The sequence below is a fragment of the Armigeres subalbatus genome, chromosome 2 (genome assembly GCF_024139115.2).
Source record: "Armigeres subalbatus isolate Guangzhou_Male chromosome 2, GZ_Asu_2, whole genome shotgun sequence".
NCBI classification, from domain to species: domain Eukaryota; kingdom Metazoa; phylum Arthropoda; class Insecta; order Diptera; family Culicidae; genus Armigeres; species Armigeres subalbatus.
Genome location: NC_085140.1, coordinates 293,657,945 through 293,676,983, shown reverse-complemented (window position 1 = coordinate 293,676,983; position 19,039 = coordinate 293,657,945). Strand labels below are relative to the sequence as shown.

At 42.1% G+C, this 19,039-nt stretch overlaps 2 protein-coding genes across 4 annotated transcripts in view; both read right to left on the bottom strand.

Annotated features, from left to right (window-relative positions):
• Positions 1 to 1,424: 1,424 nt before the first annotated feature.
• LOC134212422 (carnitine O-palmitoyltransferase 1, liver isoform) overlaps positions 1,425 to 19,039 on the bottom strand; it is a 151,365-nt gene continuing 133,750 nt past the window's right edge. For 2 of the 3 annotated variants that reach the window (XM_062690256.1, XM_062690255.1), the window contains exons 3-12: positions 12,886 to 13,022; positions 12,660 to 12,816; positions 12,470 to 12,589; positions 11,570 to 12,406; positions 11,461 to 11,486; positions 10,463 to 10,528; positions 2,819 to 2,957; positions 2,503 to 2,751; positions 2,075 to 2,434; positions 1,425 to 1,949 (exon numbers count right to left, since the gene is read on the bottom strand). In XM_062690256.1, the coding sequence (XP_062546240.1) occupies positions 1,830 to 1,949; positions 2,075 to 2,434; positions 2,503 to 2,751; positions 2,819 to 2,957; positions 10,463 to 10,528; positions 11,461 to 11,486; positions 11,570 to 12,406; positions 12,470 to 12,589; positions 12,660 to 12,816; positions 12,886 to 13,022 (2,211 nt within the window). In that variant the 3' untranslated portion in view covers positions 1,425 to 1,829. Of the gene's footprint in view, positions 1,950 to 2,074; positions 2,435 to 2,502; positions 2,752 to 2,818; positions 2,958 to 10,462; positions 10,529 to 10,987; positions 11,051 to 11,460; positions 11,487 to 11,569; positions 12,407 to 12,469; positions 12,590 to 12,659; positions 12,817 to 12,885; positions 13,023 to 19,039 lie in introns of all 3 variants that reach the window. The other variant, XM_062690257.1, reaches the window with a different exon arrangement.
• On the bottom strand, positions 13,690 to 17,620 carry LOC134216144 (uncharacterized). Its single transcript, XM_062695117.1, has 2 exons — positions 17,356 to 17,620; positions 13,690 to 14,198 (listed from the first exon to the last, which is right to left on the bottom strand). The coding sequence occupies exons 1-2, from the start codon at positions 17,618 to 17,620 to the stop codon at positions 13,690 to 13,692; spliced, it is 774 nt and encodes a 257-aa protein (XP_062551101.1).

The following is a 19,039-nucleotide window of genomic DNA, read 5'->3' as shown; positions in this document are numbered from 1 at the left end:
TGCAGGCTCCTACATTTTTTCTGCTCTGAATAGCATTGCCCATTTCCTGAGAGACTGACAGATAACTACTGACAGACATAGCTATGGTGGCATCCGCATGGGAATAAAGTTTCATTCAGCTTGTTAAATATCTTGGCTGTGCATATGCACAGCATATGTTTCGAAATGGACAAATTGATATGAAATTTGCGAAAAAGAATCCACGTGTCTTGGAGGGACTCGAACCCTCAACCTCCTACTCTCTAGATAGGCGTGATAACCCCTACACAACAAGACCACTTAAAGGTCACGTTTGCGGAAAAGCCATCAGAATCCGAGTACCAACCTCCACCGCGGTTAGCTCTCTTTTTTGCAAATTGAATATCTTTCGGATGCTTGATTTGTCCAATCTCCACATGCGCTTTACTATTGTATATCCACAGCCAAGCGAGTGCACATTGTTTATCGAGACCCTCCAAGACACGTGGATTCTTTTTCGCAAATTTCATATCAATTTGTCCATTTCGAAACATATGCTGTGCATATGCACAGCCAAGATATTTAACAAAAAAATGGTTTTCGTACGGCCGAGTTGCCGAATAATATGCAATTAATTGTTTCATTCAGCTTCCAACATTACTCAACAGTCATAAGACGAGTTTAGTATAGTACCATTCAACCCCACCACGTTGTTGTCTTTACAGATATGTAATTCGGCCTCAACTGTAACGCCGTCTTCAGTATCTCGTACTTGCCTCGACTTTTGTCGAAAGTCGAATCAAGTACGACACGCTGAAGTCGGCCTAGTTGAGGTCGGAATACGTATTTGTAAAGATCACAACGTGGATGGAATAGTAATAATCTCGTCTTATGACAGGTTAAGATATTCTATTAAAAGAGCTGAATCATTTTCCTACTATTTCATTTTTGGTTTATAGTTCCAATCTGAGAATTTGCAGTAATACATTCCTTCTGATACCATTCATTTTCCTTTCATTAGCTGTTGTTAACATACTTTTCGGAATTAAACAACTTAACTTGCGATGAATTTAAACTGTAAAGAATAAATGAACAATCACCGGAAAAATGAAATAAATTTACAACTAATGATTGCAATTATCAGTAAAACAGACTAAACCATCAAAAGCATCAAGCTTTTCATATTTTAATAAAAAAAAATGAAAAAAAAATCAATAATTCATTTTACTTCAATTTTACTATTTTGAAATTAAGGTGTTTGAAGGAATGTAAATCTACTTTCAAATATCCAAGGTAAAATTTAAATAAATAATTCATCAAATATTCCTAATAAAATATCCGGGGATAATATTGATTGCCAATATATTTGCTTCATCGATTGTTATCATATTGCAAAAAAAAAAAAATTAAACAGTCTATTTGATGTAAAGAATAGTTTTCTCATTTGTAATTAAATAAACGCTTCATCAGAGTTTTATCAAAGACACATTTTTATTAATCGGGGGTGTTCTTTTCCCGTTTAATATCTAATTCTAAAAGCTCTCAACAAAACGGGTTCATTTTAATATCAACACCTCCTTCTTTCTCTCGTGAGATATAAATGGTGCTATACACTAAAATAAATTTTATTCCTAAAACATATTAATTTACACAGAGTAATTCATGAACCTAAAAAGTAGTAGTAATAACAAAACAAGATTATAGCATCCACGATGCACGTGGCGGCTATGCGCGTTTCTGGAAACGGTGGATATGTTCGATGGTTAATCAGTTCTTGTCGCTTGGAAGTGCGGTGCTGGAGTGGACAGCCACACCCGTTACTGTGCCGATCGGACAGTAACAACAGGTCAGCTAGCTGGCACAATCCGAACTTAGTTGGCCGTACCGTTGGTTACGCTTTTCTGCTTTTGCTGGTGCGCTTTGTATTGCTCGAACAGGTGCTTGATGTCGGCCAGAGCCCTGGCGATCTGCTGGGCGAATCTTTCCGAATTCTGTTGCGAAAATGAAGAAATATTTCGTATGATTTTGGGAAATATTGTTTATTTGAACTTCCAAAACTGCACCAAATGTAGAGCTTCTGGATTGCAAATGTTACAGTTGTTGAAATTTTACTTACCGTCGTTCCACAACTCTTCTTGGATGAAATGTGGAAAAATATCAAATCTTCGCCGGCGACGATGTATGACACACCGTAGCCATCGTCGGCGACGGGTCCGAAGCCGCCACCAGCACTAATACAGTCTGGATGTTTTTTCAAATCCATTTTGGAGGTTTGACCGTGTGGTGTTTGACTAGTGGACAACCTCCACGGTTCGCTGAGCACCTCCTTCAGGAAGGGTGAGTCCAGTTCCAAGTACTTGGATACGACGTACAGGCAGAACAGATGCCTATCAATTCCATTGCCACACATGGCATCCTGGTAGCCCAGTTGATGACGATCGCATGCATTGTTTAGCAGTTTAACCCGCTCTTCGACCTGATTGAAAATGACAGTGAAAAAGTGAATACATTATCAGCTAAACTGTTGTTTAGCACAGCACTTACCCCAACGGTGGGATCTTCCATCGCCTTGACCCACGCCGAAGACTCGATCGTACAGGGACGAACGGTTTCGGTACGGCCTTCGCGGAACAGGCGGGTCATCGATGCCTCGTACGTGAGCGAGAACTTACCGGCATCGCGGTAATAGGCCAGCTGCAGTGCCATCTGGAGGTAGGCATCCGGCGATAGACGACACTTCTTCATCAATCCCTTGCCGTACGCGTCGTGGACAAAGATGCGCAGGTCAACATCCTGTCAGAAGACGAAAAAGTCTTATTCACTATTACGGTGTTCAGAAAAGCGACTTTGTCAAACTCACGTTGAGTAACTGTTGCGCGGAGAGGTGTGCTTCCTGGATAGCGTCCAGCGCTACCGCATTGTCAAGATCGAACGCCAGACGTTTCGGTTTTGGTGGTTCAAACTCTGGAATACCGATGGTGTTTCCATTTTCGTCGTATCTACATTATGGCAGGTTACGAATGAAGGAAGAATAAATATAATGCGCAATCGCAAACAGCTAGCCCTAATAGGTACATACTGATAGATTCGTGCAGTTCATTTTTTGAGACGTCATGCTGTCAAGCCACTATTACTAGCAAGCAAATCAAAATACTAAACTAGATCTGTGTAATATTGCATTGTCTATAGACAATTCTACGGCACAAATAGTTAGCAAAGTAGATATTAGTATCTTATACATATGTATTATTAAAACATGTTAGTAAATCAAGCACAAACTAAATGAAGCTATTTTGTTTGGGCTGCGAAAGAATCTTGATACCGTGACCTGCCCTAATTCCGCGCATCGCCTAATACCGTGGTTTTCATCAAAAATCAGAACCTGGCTATCATGGACATCACATTATTTGGTGAAATGTATATATGTATAATATGTTTGAACATTTCAACAAATAATACGATGTCAATGATAACAAATTCTGATTTTGATGAAATAAACGATATTAACGATGCGCAGAATAGGTCACGGTACCAAAACTCTGATGCAAAATTAGAGAACGTATGAGATCAACCAAAACTATCGTATTAGACAATGTAGAATGAGTAGGGGAAGGTGGAAGAAGATTTTTTTTAGCGGCCACGCAAATTTTGAATAACTTCTCCTAACAATGACTAAATGCTATATTTTTTTCACAGCACAAAGCCATAAATGTGCTAAATGATTTGCACTGGTCGAAATGTCAACATTTGATCACAATTTTAGGATATTTGGAATTCAAGTTGTTGTGTCAATATGGAAACACTTGATCCCCAAACAAAAATTTGGCAATAAAATTAAAAAAAAAGTTGGTATAATAGGGGTAGTAGGGGCAATATGAACATACGGGGCAATATGAGCCACCCTCATTTTGAGCTTATTGACAAGTTTTATTATGTAAAAGTTATATGATCTTTAAGAGGATGCTCCACATATGCATCAACGTGAAAACCGCATTAAAATTCAATTCAAACATGAAAATACACTTGAAAATGTAAATTTTCGCTGCATAGCCAAATTATTATAAGATTTGGAATTTATAAATAAGGTTTTGACACAAAACTGATTAAAATACAGGTCAAAAATACACCACAGTCGAAAGATATATTAAATTTTGAATATTGTCCACACATGTTTGTATTGATACAAATCTGAATTTATCATAAAACTTTTTTTTTCCAAAACTAGTATCTATGGGGCAATATGGGCATACCTGCACAGATCAAGGTATCAGGCCTTAAAATGCGAAAAAGCTCAAATTTCAGTAGTCAAATACAAGAATATCATCATATATGTAAGATTCATTACGGAAAAATTACAACAGCGCATTACTGCGATCGAGACAGAAAAAATGACCATTGACCAATTGAAATGTGGCTGTTCCAACGGTCACGAGTGACAAATCGGTTCAGTCTGCTGTTGAGCGGTTTATTTATTTTATTTGGTATGGAATACTCCAAACTGTTGTAGGAATATCATATTCTTCCTTGTTACGATACTTTTTTCGCCTAAATAAACGTTTTGGATGGGTGGCCCATACTGCCCCAAATGGTGGCTCATATTGCCCCGTATAGTTGGGAACACACATTGAAATCAATACATTTTCAAAAGTGCATTCCAACAATTTACAAACGCATTTTTCGTCATTCATCGATGTAATATGAAAGGTAACATTCTCTAGTATAAATCAACTACATTTGAATGCTGTTTTTTTGAGCTTTTCAGCGCTTTTTGGCACGATTTCCTTAGGTTGCCCCGATCACCCCTAATACATTTGTTCTTGTGTTTGCTTAGATTTGACAGATTTGATGAAGGGTTGGCTTAAAAAAAAATTTAGTGGGTAGATATCATAGTGAGAGGATCAAGTCTCTCCAAATTCTAAGATTGCATGTGCTGTTAAATTCCATATAAAAAATCGTTGATACATCGGAAATAGGAAAAAGAGATTAAGTCTCCCCAGTCTCCCCTATAGGTATTCGTTGAAAGAAACCCGTTCTACACGCGACGGTACATGAGGAAAATCGAAACCCGCGAAAAATAAGGGCACACGATTTTACGAAATATGAAACGAATTCAGTGATTAACCCTGCTTTCATAGAAAAGACTTTTACGGAAGAGAAGATGGTTTATGTAAAACTCATATTTGAAGACTTCCTTTGTGAAAGATAGATGTTCATACATTCTAAAGAATGTCTCCAATTATAGCTTTCTTTAATACACCATCTGAACATTGCCCATCAAATGCTTATCAATTGTTGAATTTTATGAATTATAACTTGTAGGTATGACTTAGAAGTCTTTATGTAAGCAAAGTCTGATGCCGTTATTTGTATATTTTTAACAATGGATGTATTATATCTGTTTCGTCCTTTTTTGTGTGTCTTTATTAAGGAGACTTTCAGCCCTAGGCTGGCTCGTTTCCGAAATGTTTCGTCCTAATATTGGCCTTTTGGAACTGGTATAGGGCATTTGTTGAAAGGGAATATTGTATTTGAAGCTTAGGAGACTGTAGTAATACTATCTTATTAGTTAATGCCAAATATTAGTTGAAGTACTCAAATTTGCATAGTAAATCATTAGAGTGTTCGAGCGAAAGAACCTGTATTAAAAAATTGAATGGAGCGAAGAGAGCGGGATGGCAACGATGTGGAAATGACGCTTGAGATGCGGAGAAGTCAGTTTTGCGATGAATGGTGAAGATAAAAATTTATTACCTGGGAAAATGTGCTTTGTTTTGTGTTCAGCATTCGATTAAAGAAAATCCCGTCAATGGCGCATTCGGTAGGCTTCTTCACTCGAAAAATCTAATGATTTACTATGCAAATTTGAGTAAGAACTGTTCTTGTATACTTGTTCTGTTCTTGTATAACTAATATTTTTCTACAACTAATAAGTTAGTAGTAGTACTACAATGTCAATATTAAGTTCTTATTATCTACAAAGACGATTCCCTTCTTAGGTGGTCAACGGAATGTAAGACTGGGTTTAATTAGGAAAACACCACTTTGTACTACTGACTGAGCTATATTACTATATTTACCTTTGACTAACACTACACTTTGTTCACAATAATCTTTCGTCCTAGACGGAACAGATTGTATTGGTCTTCATCGAACTAATACAGATGTTCTATATATCTTGGAAACGTATGAAATCATCTGAAAAGAGATTTTACTCTTATCAGCCTTCAACAAGCATGATGCAAACTTCTCGATTTCATAGGAACAAAAACATTAAAATCTTTTGATTTTCGAAATATTTCCGAAATGATAATCTAGAAATCTCTAGGTAGTACAGTTGTTCAAAAATACAGTTAGACAAAATATCAGAAGGACAAAACGAATGAACAAATTTAAAAAATCTTTAATTTAATCTACTTTATCGGGACAAAATGTTGAATAATCTTCTGAACTAAAATCTAGAATCTAAAGGTTTGAAAGCCTCTATTTCAGGGACATGAAAGGCTCTCCTTAGCCTAGCGGTGAGACGCGCGGCTACAAAGCAAGACCATGCTGAGGGGTGGCTGGGTACGATTTCCGGTGCCGGTCTAGGCACTATTCGGTTTGGAAATTGTCTCTACTTCCCTGGGCATAACAGTATCATCGTGTTAGCCTCACGATATACGAATACAAAAATGATAACTTGGCTTAGAAACCTCGCAAGTAATAACTGTGGAAGTGCTAAATGAACGCTAAGCAGCGAGGCGGCAATGTCCCAGTGGGCGATGTAATTTTTCCGAAAAGCTTAGTAGCTTCGTTACAGAAGCTTGGAAGCTTTCGTTCAAGAGGCTTGGAAGCCTCCTTTCAAGAGGCTTGGAAGCTTCCTTTCAAGAGCAGGGGCGTCTCGTGGACTTTTGCTACACCTGTTCTACCATGCTGATAAAAAAAAATCATCAAGCTGAGTGGTTTCGAATGAAAGTTGGGCATTTAATCTAATATTACAACCTTTTCTTGTACAACTTAACCAAATATTAGAAGAAAAAAAAAAACAATTTAAATAGAAAAAAGATTTACAAAACTTTAAATGACTTATTTTTCTCTTTTGTTACAAAAATGTTTTAAATTTAGATGCACTTAAAATTTTAGACTCGGAAATCGTCTAAAATCTAACTTGGTAACAGTTGGGCAATAACTGGATATTGCTCAAAATAGAGATCTTTCATATCGGCTCATTCCACCATTCAGGGTACGCTGGTCCCATCGCCGCTAATATTTAAACTCTCACATATATTGTTGCTATGAAAGAAATGTTATTAACCATTATTAGTATAATAATTATAGTATATAATTATACAATTATTTTTTGATGCGACCCCAGATTGTGACGACCAATGAGTCACATTTAGAAGCTGAAATGTGTTCCAGTTATTTAATTTTTCAAATTTAGTGAAAACTATAACTTTTTCTCTATGTTGATTGATTTTGAGTATTCGTAAAAAAGCATTATTTAAAGTCTCTTTTGAAAACGCAAACATTAATTTAATATTGTTCTTGATGTATTGCATATTCATCACGAGAAAAAAGAAAAACAAACTGTTTCTAATCATCGGCGCGAAAGCGTGCGCGGTGCGCCTTTCGGCAAAGCACAGCCCGACACTACGATCGAGTCTAACCGAAGGTGCGTCGCGACTTGATTGTTCTCGCAGCGCGTCGAACGGGTTTGACTCCTGCGCGCATAGCAGAACTTGCATCTAAACGTGCTTGCTTCGCATGCGAAAGAGGATGATGTGAGAAAACGGAGAAAGCTGGCAACGCTCACGCTGGTTCTCTGCGCGCGGAGAACGAGTGAGCATATCAAGGAGGAAATTATTTCAAACCATTTGTCATGGCGCAAAACTTTAAATTTGACTTCTGGCAGTGCTGCTGTTGGTTCTTCATTATAGATCGCACGACTGGCAAAAGCTTTCTATGTGAGGGGGTGTGGTTTTTCAGAGAAACACACATTTAGCTGCAATTTGACTGTACGCCAAGCATGTGGCGTTAACTTGATCTGCCTACGAAATATTTTGTTTCTTTAGATGTTTAGATGTTAAAATCATTGTAAATTATTTATATATTATAATTATTTGCCAAGACATTAATTTCTTACTTCTGACCTAAAATGGTTACCTGTTCCATGAACAGGTAGAACGTATGGACGAGTCGCCCCTGTTCAAGAGGCTTGGAAGCCTCCTTTCAAGAGGCTTGGAAGCCTCCTTTCAAGAGGCTTGGAAGCCTCCTTTCAAGAGGCTTGGAAGCCTCCTTTCAAGAGGCTTGGAAGCCTCCTTTCAAGAGGCTTGGAAGCCTCCTTTCAAGAGGCTTGGAAGCCTCCTTTCAAAAGGCTTGGAAGCCTCCTTTCAAGGGGCTTGGAAGCCTCCTTTCAAGAGGCTCGGAAGCCTACTTTCAAGAGGCTTGGAAGCCTCCTTTCAAGAGCCTCGCAAGCCTCCTATCAAGAGCCTCGGAAGACTCCTTTCAAGAGGCTCGGAAGCCTCCTTTCAAGAGGCTCGGAAGCCTCCTTTCAAGAGGCTCGGAAGCCTCCTTTCAAGAGGCTCGGAAGCCTCCTTTCAAGAGGCTCGGAAGCCTCCTTTCAAGAGGCTCAGGCCTCCTTTCAAGAGGCTCAGAGCCTCCTTTCAAGAGCTCAGAAGCCTCCTTTCAAGAGCTCAGAGCCTCCTTTCAAGAGGCTCAGAAGCCTCCTTTCAAGAGGCTCAGAAGCCTCCTTTCAAGAGCTCAAGCCTCCTTTCAAGAGGCTCAGGCCTCCTTTCAAGAGGCTCAGAGCCTCCTTTCAAGAGGCTCAGAGCCTCCTTTTAAGAGGCTCAAGCCTCCTTTCAAGAGCTCAGAAGCCTCCTCCTTTCAAGAGGCTCAGAAGCCTCCTTTCAAGAGGCTCAGGCCTCCTTTCAAGAGGCTCCAGAAGCCTCCTTTCAAGAGGCTCAGAAGCCTCCTTTCAAGAGGCTCAGAAGCCTCCTTTCAAGAGCTCAGAAGCCTCCTTTCAAGAGGCTCAGAGCCTCCTTTCAAGAGGCTCAGAGCCTCCTTTCAAGAGAGCTCAGAAGCCTCCTTTCAAGAAGCTCAGAGCCTCCTTTCAAGAGGCTCAGAGCCTCCTTTCAAGAGGCTCAGAAGCCTCCTTTCAAGAGGCTCAGAGCCTCCTTTCAAGAGGCTCAGAAGCCTCCTTTCAAGAGGCTCAGGCCTCCTTTCAAGAGGCTCAGAGCCTGCTTTCAAGAGGCTCAGGCCTCCTTTCAAGAGGCTTGGAAGCCTCCTTTCAAGAGGCTCAGGAAGCCTCCTTTCAAGAGGCTCAGAAGCCTCCTTTCAAGAGGCTCAGAGCCTCCTTTCAAGAGGCTCAAGCCTCCTTTCAAGAGAGCTCAGAGCCTCCTTTCAAGAGGCTCAGAGCCTCCTTTCAAAGAGCTCAGAGCCTCCTTTCAAGAGGCTCAGAAGCCTCCTTTCAAGAGGCTCAAGCCTCCTTTCAAGAGAGCTCAGAAGCCTCCTTTCAAGAGCTCAGAAGCCTCCTTTCAAGAAAGCTCAGAAGCCTCCTTTCAAGAGCTCAAGCCTCCTTTCAAGAGGCTCAGAAGCCTCCTTTCAAGAGCTCAAGCCTCCTTTCAAGAGGCTCAAGCCTCCTTTCAAGAGGCTCAGAGCCTCCTTTCAAGAGGCTCAGAGCCTCCTTTCAAGAGGCTCAGAAGCCTCCTTTCAAGAGGCTCAGAGCCTCCTTTCAAGAGGCTCTCAAGCCTCCTTTCAAGAGGCTCGGAAGTGTCCTTCCAAGAGGCTCGGAAGCTTCCTTATCAAGAGGCTCGGAAGCCTCCTTTGACGAGGCTCGAAAAATTTCTTCCAATGGGCTCGGAAGCCTCCTTTCAAGAGGCTCATAAGCCTCCTTTCAAGATGGTCAGAAGCCTCCTTTCAAGATGGTCAGAAGCCTCTTTTCAAGAGGCTCAGAAGTGTCCTTCCAAGAGATTCGGAAGCTTCGTTATCAAGAGGTTCGGAAGCCTCCTTTGACGAGGCTCGAAAGATTTCTTCCAAGGGGCTCGGAAGCTTCCTTTTATGAGACTCGGAAATTAATGGCCTTGATAATTAATCGATAAGAAATTAATTGCGAGAACAATAGTTACCTCTGAACTAAAATTGTTACCTGTTCTATGAACAGGTGGAACGATAGAAGCCGCGTCTCTAGGAAACTCTTTGTTTCAAACTCTCGGCTTTGCCGCCTATTTAACTTGATAATTGACGAAAAATGGCTTTTTATTAAATCCCATAGAATATATCATATGTTGCTCTTTCGTTTAATTCAACGTATTAATAGAAATGTTTACTTACTGACAAAAGTCTATAGATCGCAGTCGTTTATTTTTTTGCTTCTAGTCACCTTCGATGCTTGTTAGTGCTCATAGTGAGATATCGGATATTAGTTCGTTAGTCCACCAACAATATCTTCATCCGAATGTCAAGTTAGTACAATATGTCAACTAATTTAAGACTAAGCAAACCCTTTCCATCAGAAAACCATTACCGTTTAGTTGTCTGCTCTTCTGCAACAATGATCTCCCAAACGTGTGCCATCACAGGAGCATCAGCCCTGTTTGTTTTTGGAACAGAGATGTGATTGAATGGTTTGAGGGTCGAATTGAAAATATAGAGAGAATTAATGGTTCACATTTTTTAAATAAATTTCTTTTTACATAGTAATGCAATGCTTTTTTTGTGTGAGACGGAAGCATTTTTCAATGGATTTCTTGGGGGATGAATCTGTAATATGTTTGTAGTAACCAGCAGACCATGAACCTATTTGTACACATGTTTCAAAAGCGTTTTACCAGCACCATCATCATTCTTAAAATGTAAACAAAAACTGAACCAAGATACGCAGAACTACTAGATTCTAAAGTTGTCCAATATCCACAAATGCCAAATAATTCTACAAACTGAAGCGCGTAAAATATATACAACAGAGCTGTCTCAAAAATGTTATCTCTATCGATAATAGGTGCAAATACTAGGCGATTCCATCAGCCTAGGCGGGGAACATATCAATTACCGCGGATGGGTTTCTTCCATGATCAACATTTCCCAGATGTGCGACATCACAGCTGCGTCCGCCCTGGGAGAAGGCAATGGCCGATGTTCGAGTGGGTGATTTTTGTTTTGGTATGTATGTAGATACAATAAATGACCAATTGGGCGAGGTTATGGTTCATTCAAGTTTCGGGGAAAGACAAATACAAATGAGAGAATACATTATTGAAATGGATTGAGGGCAATGCTATCGTACGTACGTACTACATAATTTTGTTAACTACAATACTGCTAAAGGGCGCATATCTGTGCCGTGATTATATGAATACCAAAAGTCACGGAATAGATGTGCGATTTTTTTTTCAAATGCAATATCTGCTGGTTTTTGTTTCTAAGACAGAACACTATGAATAAATGGTATATATTACAAGATTGTTCGTATGCTGAAAATTAGTTATGTTTCAATGAAGGACGACCAGTAACGATCCTACTTACCAAGTGTGTTCGGAATTGAATCCAATCTGTAAAAGAAAGTTTAATAAAATAAAAATCCATCATTAGAAAAAGTAGCACAATGCATCAAGCAATTGACGGTTTTACTTACTCTTCCATTGGATCCAACGCAGACCGTAAAACTCTTATCGAACCATCTGTCGTGCCCATTTCCATGCAGTAAATATCGTCCCAGTTGATCTAACTTCTCTGGATGGGCCATGTCGAACTCGAAGGGATGCTCGTCCAATGAAAGCACAAATGCCGCACTTTCAATCAGATGTAACGACGTCTTGTTCACGCCCTTGGCAAACACCGATTCTCTGATTTTGGCCCACTTGGTACGATCGCCTGCAGTCAACGACGCAAGCAGTTCTTCTCCAGGCTGTGGCTTTTCCTTGCTGTTTAGGATCTCTTCGATCTGTATCTGTACTTCACAAGGCCGCAAAATACGTCCGTTATGGTAGATGACAACTTTATAATAGCAACCACGATGCAACACCACAATGTGATTAGAATCCTGATAATGGACAATCTTGTCGGTTTCAACGCCCGGAACACGAACAGTATTGAAAATGCGCTCATACTGCCAAGAGCATAACGGGACCAGCCCCTGGACTAGAATGGGTTCTAGTTCCTGTCGCTCGACAGTCCTTCTGAACTGCAGCAACATATGGATAACGCAAGCAGCGCGAGCACTCTGGATTGAAGTGGGTTTCGTAAAGATGGCATCAATTCCATAAAAGTTGCTGTTCACCATCAGAGCACCTCGACCACGTAGATAAACGTATTCCTCCCACCAATCAGACACATAGTTAGTAGACCACCAGCTTTTCAGCAACAGATAGCGTTGCAGTTTGGGAGCAATCGTGTTTTCGAACTCCTTGGCCAACCGTTCCATGCGCGTATAGTTATCATCGTCCAGCAATGGACGAACCGATCGCAAATACTAAAGGCAAGAAAAAAAAATATCGTTAGTATTTATGGCTACATCTGAAACCATCCAACATACCCTCGACATAGTGTCCTTGACACTAGGTAATGGCAATCGTGGTAAAGATCCCTGGAAACTGTACAGACCGGGTTTGTTCCACGTAGCTAATACTTTGACAAGAAGGGCCCACAATCGCGTCTACAAATTAAAAAGAACACATTTCACTACGTCACTCATTATCCCATCTAATACGGTTACGCAAGCTTACCGGCAAAGAAACCTTACTACCCGGGGCACGCTTTTCGTACATCCATCCTTTGTACATTAGTAACAGTTTGAGCGAGTATCGCATTGTGTAACAAATGCACAGCCAGAAGAAGAGACCCGCCAGACCGCATGCCGTCACTTGATAGCCTACCGTGTCACTGTGCGGCGTACAAGGAACGAATATCAGTTGAAACGAATTACAAAACCACATCAAAATGTACACTTACCCGGGTAATAATCCTAAAAATTTACTAACTAAATTGAATGGAACGCGCCTCTGAGAGAAATGGAGTGCCACGGCGACCGCTATTACCAGCCAGAGACTCTGAAGATGTGCAGGATAAACGCCATTGTGTACGCCACTCTGTGGGGAAAAAAGTCGAAGATAAAGCAAATCGTTAGAAAAATGCGTTTGGAGTAATCGCGATTATTGACTACATTTTTAAATATTAAATATTATTATCCCTAATTGAAATCATGTCTTTTGCTTCCATGTTCCATGGGACACGCTGATTGAGCCATCAGTTACTTTACTTTAAACGATGATTTATTGCAAACAAGTATCGATTTGTGTGTGGTCGATCCTAGACCATTGCAGGAACTGGCGGATCCTTCGGATGAAGGTAGCCTCGATGAAGTGATAGCTCAACCTCGGAAGAAAATTATTTCTTTAACTCTGGTCTTGAAAAAGACCTTTGGATTTCGGCTCGCTTGGAGAAGGAAAAAAACACGATTTTTAATCCGCGATGTTTATTGCACAAAAGTGTGGACTGTAATCACAATGCTTGCTTAGGGCATCTATATTTATAAGCTGAAATCCTTCTCTTCCGCTTCTCATCTGGACGGTGATTGGTTGCCGCTCTGGGATTGGCGCGAACCAATAAGCGCACTGCTGTCAGCGACGCCGTCACGTCACGATGCTATGTTGCCGTTGTTGTGGAGGAAAACTTCGCCTAGACCATCGCCGACCGGCGAACGCAGCTGCCATGCACCACACACACACACACACATTTGCACTTTGGATTTGATGATCAAAAAGGGAAGCGGGAATATGGGCTTTGAGGGATGGGAAAGTTGTATTTTCGCAATGTTGGTTGCGAACATTCACCCCCCGGGGAAGGCTCAGAAGCGTTGTCGGATTGTGGGTAATTTGACTCGAATGGAAGTGGGGCCAATTTAGATACTGGACGACGATATACACCGGCGACTGTTTGTACATCTGCCACGCGAACAATGGAATCGGCTCCAGGATATACTTTCACAATTTTGCCAAGCTTCCACGTTTGAGGTGGCATGTTATCCTCCTTCAATAATACCACTACTCCCGGGGTGACGTTCTCCGAATGTTTTGTCCACTTTTTACGGTTTTGTAGCGTATTCAAATACTCCCTGGACCAGCGTCTCCAAAAATGATCTCGCATCTGCTGTAGATGTTGCCAACGGGACAAACGGTTCACTGGGATCTCTTCTAAAGTAGGTTCCGGGATGGCAGTAAGTGGACGCCCTATAAGGAAGTGCGCTGGAGTGATCGCTTCAGGTTCTGTGGGATCAGTAGAGTGAGTGAAAAGAGGACGGGAATTCAGAATAGCTTCGATCTGGGTCAAAATGGTACAGTATTCCTCGTAGGTTAGGATGGACTTGTGTAGAGTCTTTTTCAGGTGTGTCTTGGTGCTTTTTACCCCGGCTTCCCAGAGTCCACCGAAGTTCGGAGCACGGGGTGGAATAAAATTCCATGTAATTTCTCGCAGCTGACAGAAATCATTCAATCTTCTCCTCATCTGATCTTCCTTGAACAAAAGATACAATTCGTGAAGTTCAGACCTTGCGCCAGCGAAATTGGTTCCATTGTCCGAATGTAGCTCTTCGACGACACCACGTCGTGCAACGAAACGATGGAGTGCTGCTATAAAAGCAGCCGCAGACAGATCCGAAACGACCTCCAAATGGATTGCCTTCGTAGTCATGCATATGAATAGCGAAATATAAGCCTTTACTAGCATCGATTTTCGCCCTCCTTGGCGAATGAAAATTGGTCCTGCGAAATCAACTCCTGATTTCGCGAAGGGTGCAGCAGGAACAACTCTCACTTCTGGAAGATCACCCATCGATGGTTGGAGCAATCTTGGATTAGTGCGGAAGCAAACAATGCAAGATCTGATAATCTTCCGAACAGTGTTTCGAGAGTTAAGTAGCCAGAATCTTTGACGAATCAATGATATTAAACCTGATGGCCCGACGTGTAAATGTTCCTCATGCAAAGCTCTTACGAGAGACTCGGTAATAGGATTTTTATCCGGTAACACTAACTGATGTTTAGCATCATAGGGCAGTTGGGAGTTTTCTAGACGACCACCAACTCTTAGAAGGTTGTTGCAGATAGCGGGACGAAGATTAGCAAGCCGACGAGACGATTGTCCAGATTTTAGAGCATGTATGTCACTTCGAATTCTGTATGTTGAATGTATCTCACTATTAATTCAAGGGAATATCTTAACTCAGGAATAGAGAGAGAAGATGAGAGGGTTCGCTCGGACCTCGGTAATTTGGCATTTCTAGCAAATTGTATTACATAACCAACAATTCGCTGAAGCTTTTGGAAGGAGCTTACATTGCTCATAAACGGAAGAATATCTGGACAAACAATACATAGGTGTTGCGATCAAAGCTGGCTTCCATTCGGGTAATTAATCATCGAGTTCATTAACTTGGTACCCAAGATTATAGAGGAACGGTGGTTCGATCCACCTCAAGTGGTTAGAGACCAGCTGTTCAGGAAGCTGGCCATGAGACACGATATCTGCTGGGTTCTCATCTGTGCGAACGTATTTCCATTGGGATTCCTTTGTTTGATTTCCTATCTCCGTTATGCGGTTGCGGATGAACAAATTTAGTTGGGCTGGTGGTTTCTTCAACCAAGCCAGAAAAATCTGGCTGTCGGAGTAGTATGTTATCTGCCGAAAATCCATCTTCAGGGCTGGAATAACCTTGCAGGCCAATCGAGAAAGCAAGAGTGCTGCACAAAGTTCCATTCTCGGAATGGTTATTCCCTTGATCGGTGCTATCTTGGACTTGATGCACACTAACGTAACCTTCCCGCTTTGAACTGAGACTGCACGGATGTAGAGACATGCGCCGTATGCCAGGTTGGACGCATCAGTGAACCCATGAATTTCGAAGAATACTGCGTTAGATTGTAACATGTAACTCGGAATTTGTGTCTGCTCAAATTGGTAGAGTGATTCACGAAATATTGGCCAATTTAGCAACACTTAATCTTTGAGCGCATTATCCCAATTCAACTGACTGACCCAGACTTGTTGCATTATGATCTTGGCTATCACGATTATGGGAGACACTAGACCGAGAGGGTCAAACAACTTTGCTATTTCGGAAAGAACCTGACGTTTAGTTGGCGGATGAGGATGGGCTGGAAAGGAATCAGGAACAAAAAGGAATACATCTTCCTTTGGATCCCATAGCAAACCCAAGGTTTTAATAGACTGGTTGATGTCCGCATCTTCGAAGGTTAGAAACTTTTCTCTTTCTTCTTCCGGTACTGTTTGAATGATGGCCTCTTGGTTGGCACACCATTTGTGGATTGGGAATCCACCGCTCTTCAACAATTGGGTCAGCTCCAAACGAGATCGAATAGCATCTTCAATAGTATCGGCTCCAGATAGGACGTCGTCCACATAGAAATCTTCTTCCACAATTCTAGCTGCGATAGGATAACGTTCAGCTTCGTCACTAGCCAACTGCTTCAGAGTACGAGTGGCGAGAAAAGGTGCGCTGGCTGTTCCATACGTGACAGTTGCCAATTCCAGTACTTCTAATGGATCAGTCGGTTCCTTCCTCCAGAAAATCCGTTGCAGAGATGTCTGTTCTCCATCAACACGAACTTGGCGATACATTTTAGAAATGTCCGCGGTAAAGGCATAGCGATGCCGCCGAAACCGCAAAAGGATCGAAAACAGGTCATCCTGGACAATTGGGCCAATCATCAAAGTATCGTTTAGGGAAAGACCAGAAGACTTTGCTGAGGCATCAAATACGACTCTGAGCTTAGTTGTTGAGCTCATAGGTTTTAACACGGCATGGTGGGGCAGGTAGTACGTTATTCAGTAGGTGTATCATAGGTCTCAAAAACACGCTGACAATGGCCGAGAAGCTTGTATTCATCAATGAACTGGCAATACATTTGCTTAAGCACTGGTTTTTCTTTAACTTTTGCTCAAGCATGAAAAAACGGCGAAGGGCAAGGGAACGGTTATTATTCAGGTTTGACACTGAATCCTTCAAGGGAAGTTGGACAATATAGTGACCACTGCTATCACGAATGGTTGTAGATTGATACGTTGCTTCGCATCGCTGTTCTTCGGTAGTCAACACTGGGGAGGATTCGATAGCTTCAAGTGACCAAAATCTTTCCATAGATTCAGCTAATGATTCAAGGATGACAGCATGACACTGTTGCTGATTTACTGGGGTTCCGTCATCAACAGTACCAGCAATAACCCACCCTAGGCGAGTTTCCTGGAGAACGGGAAGTTCATCTGAGATTTTTAGCTGACTAGGCAAAAGCAGCTTGAAAAACAGCTTGATTCCAATCAAGAGGTCTATTTCCCCGGGAGTGTGGAAGGCTGGGTCGGCGAGTGGTAGTTCAGATGGAAGAAGCCATGATTTAGTATCGAACTTACGGGACGGCATCACACCTGTGATTCGATCTGTTACGAGACAATCCAACTGTGCTTGAAAATCAGAATGTTTGGAACTAATCTGAATTTTGGCCATTTCCGAAAGAGTGGTTTTTCTTGCAATTTCGACCTTTGCGGGAAGGCGCGGTAGATTCAACATATTGATCAACTTTTTCGTCACCAGGTGCGCCTGGGACCCACAATCCAGAAAAGCACGGCATGGGTGCAATTTACCGTTGCTACCCAAAATATTTACAACAGCGGTCATCAAGAGACTGTTGTCAAGACAGAAATTCGCTTACTGAGCAAGTGGTAGCTACCGGAGAATTTTGGTTTATATCAAGAGCTTGGGCGGGTGTCGGAGGAATATTAAGGGGTTGTGCATTTACATGTGGTGCGGTTTCAAAGTGCAATAGTGTGTGGTGCTTACCTTGACACTTCTGGCAAGTGCGCGGGGAACTACAGGAACTACTCGGATGACCTTTTCGCAAACAGTTGTAGCACAGCCTCAGCTCTCGAACCTTTGCATGACGTTCAGGAATGGACATTGCACGGAAGAACTCGCACTTGAAGTTGGGATGTTCACCTTGACACAGTTCGCAGGTTGCATCGGAACTTCCAATGATAGTATACATTTTTGCTTGGGAATTTCTCACCGGGTTGGCAGGATTCTTTATTGGAACGGTTGGTCGCACGTTGATCGGACATTTCGATGATTCTTCGCAGCGTTCGAGGATGGCACACCGCTTCTTGAGAAAGGTTATGGTGTCATCGTAGGTTGGTATCGCCTTGTGTGGGATGGTTGCTTCCCACTCTTTTCGAGTATCCTTGTCCAGGGCTCCGGACACAAGGTTGACAACAAATCTTTCGGAGATTCCATCCAGCTCATCTTCGATCAGAACCAACCCATCGATGTGTCTTGTCACTTCATCGATAAGCTCTCGTAGCTCCTTCGGGTTTTCTCGGCTCATCCGCCGGAGGTTCAGCAGCCCTTGGATGTGGGTATCCACGATTACCCGTTTATTCTCGAATCGATCCTCGAGAATTTCCCATGCGTGTGTGTAGTTGTTGTCGTTTAGGGTGCGAGCGTCGATTATACCCGAAGCCGCTCCAACTAATGATCGTTCCAGATGGTACAATTTGATGCAATCCGAGTCGGTGGAGCATCGCATCACGTCAGAAAACATAGCCTTGAAGCGAGGCCAGTTCTCTGGTTTCCCATCGAAGGTCGGAATCGGTGCCCTCAATGGCTGCTGTTGAACGATGATTCGTGGATTTTCAGTAGTTGGCTGGTGTTGGGCAGCAGGAACAAAACGAGATGCTTGGGCTGCTCGTTCGACAAGAACACACGTCTCGTTGTAGTGGGTTTCAAAAACAAGGTATCCCTGGTCCTGCTCTTCGACTCTCTCGGGAGGGCACGCTGCCATGACCTGGTGATGGAGTGCCAAATACTCTTGGAAATGATTTTCCAGGTTTCGAGACAACACTTTCAGCTGAGCGGCATCATACTGTGCACCAGCCGCATCAGCCTCTTCGATCGCCTTTCGAATGCGAGTAACCTTTGCCTTTGCTTGGCCACGTAAGTGGATTATTGATTTCAGGTCCGGCATTTTCACTCACTTTTACTGGCGTGTGCTCCATAGGCATCGAAAAATAGTTCAGAATACGCCTTTGCTTTCGTCAGTCA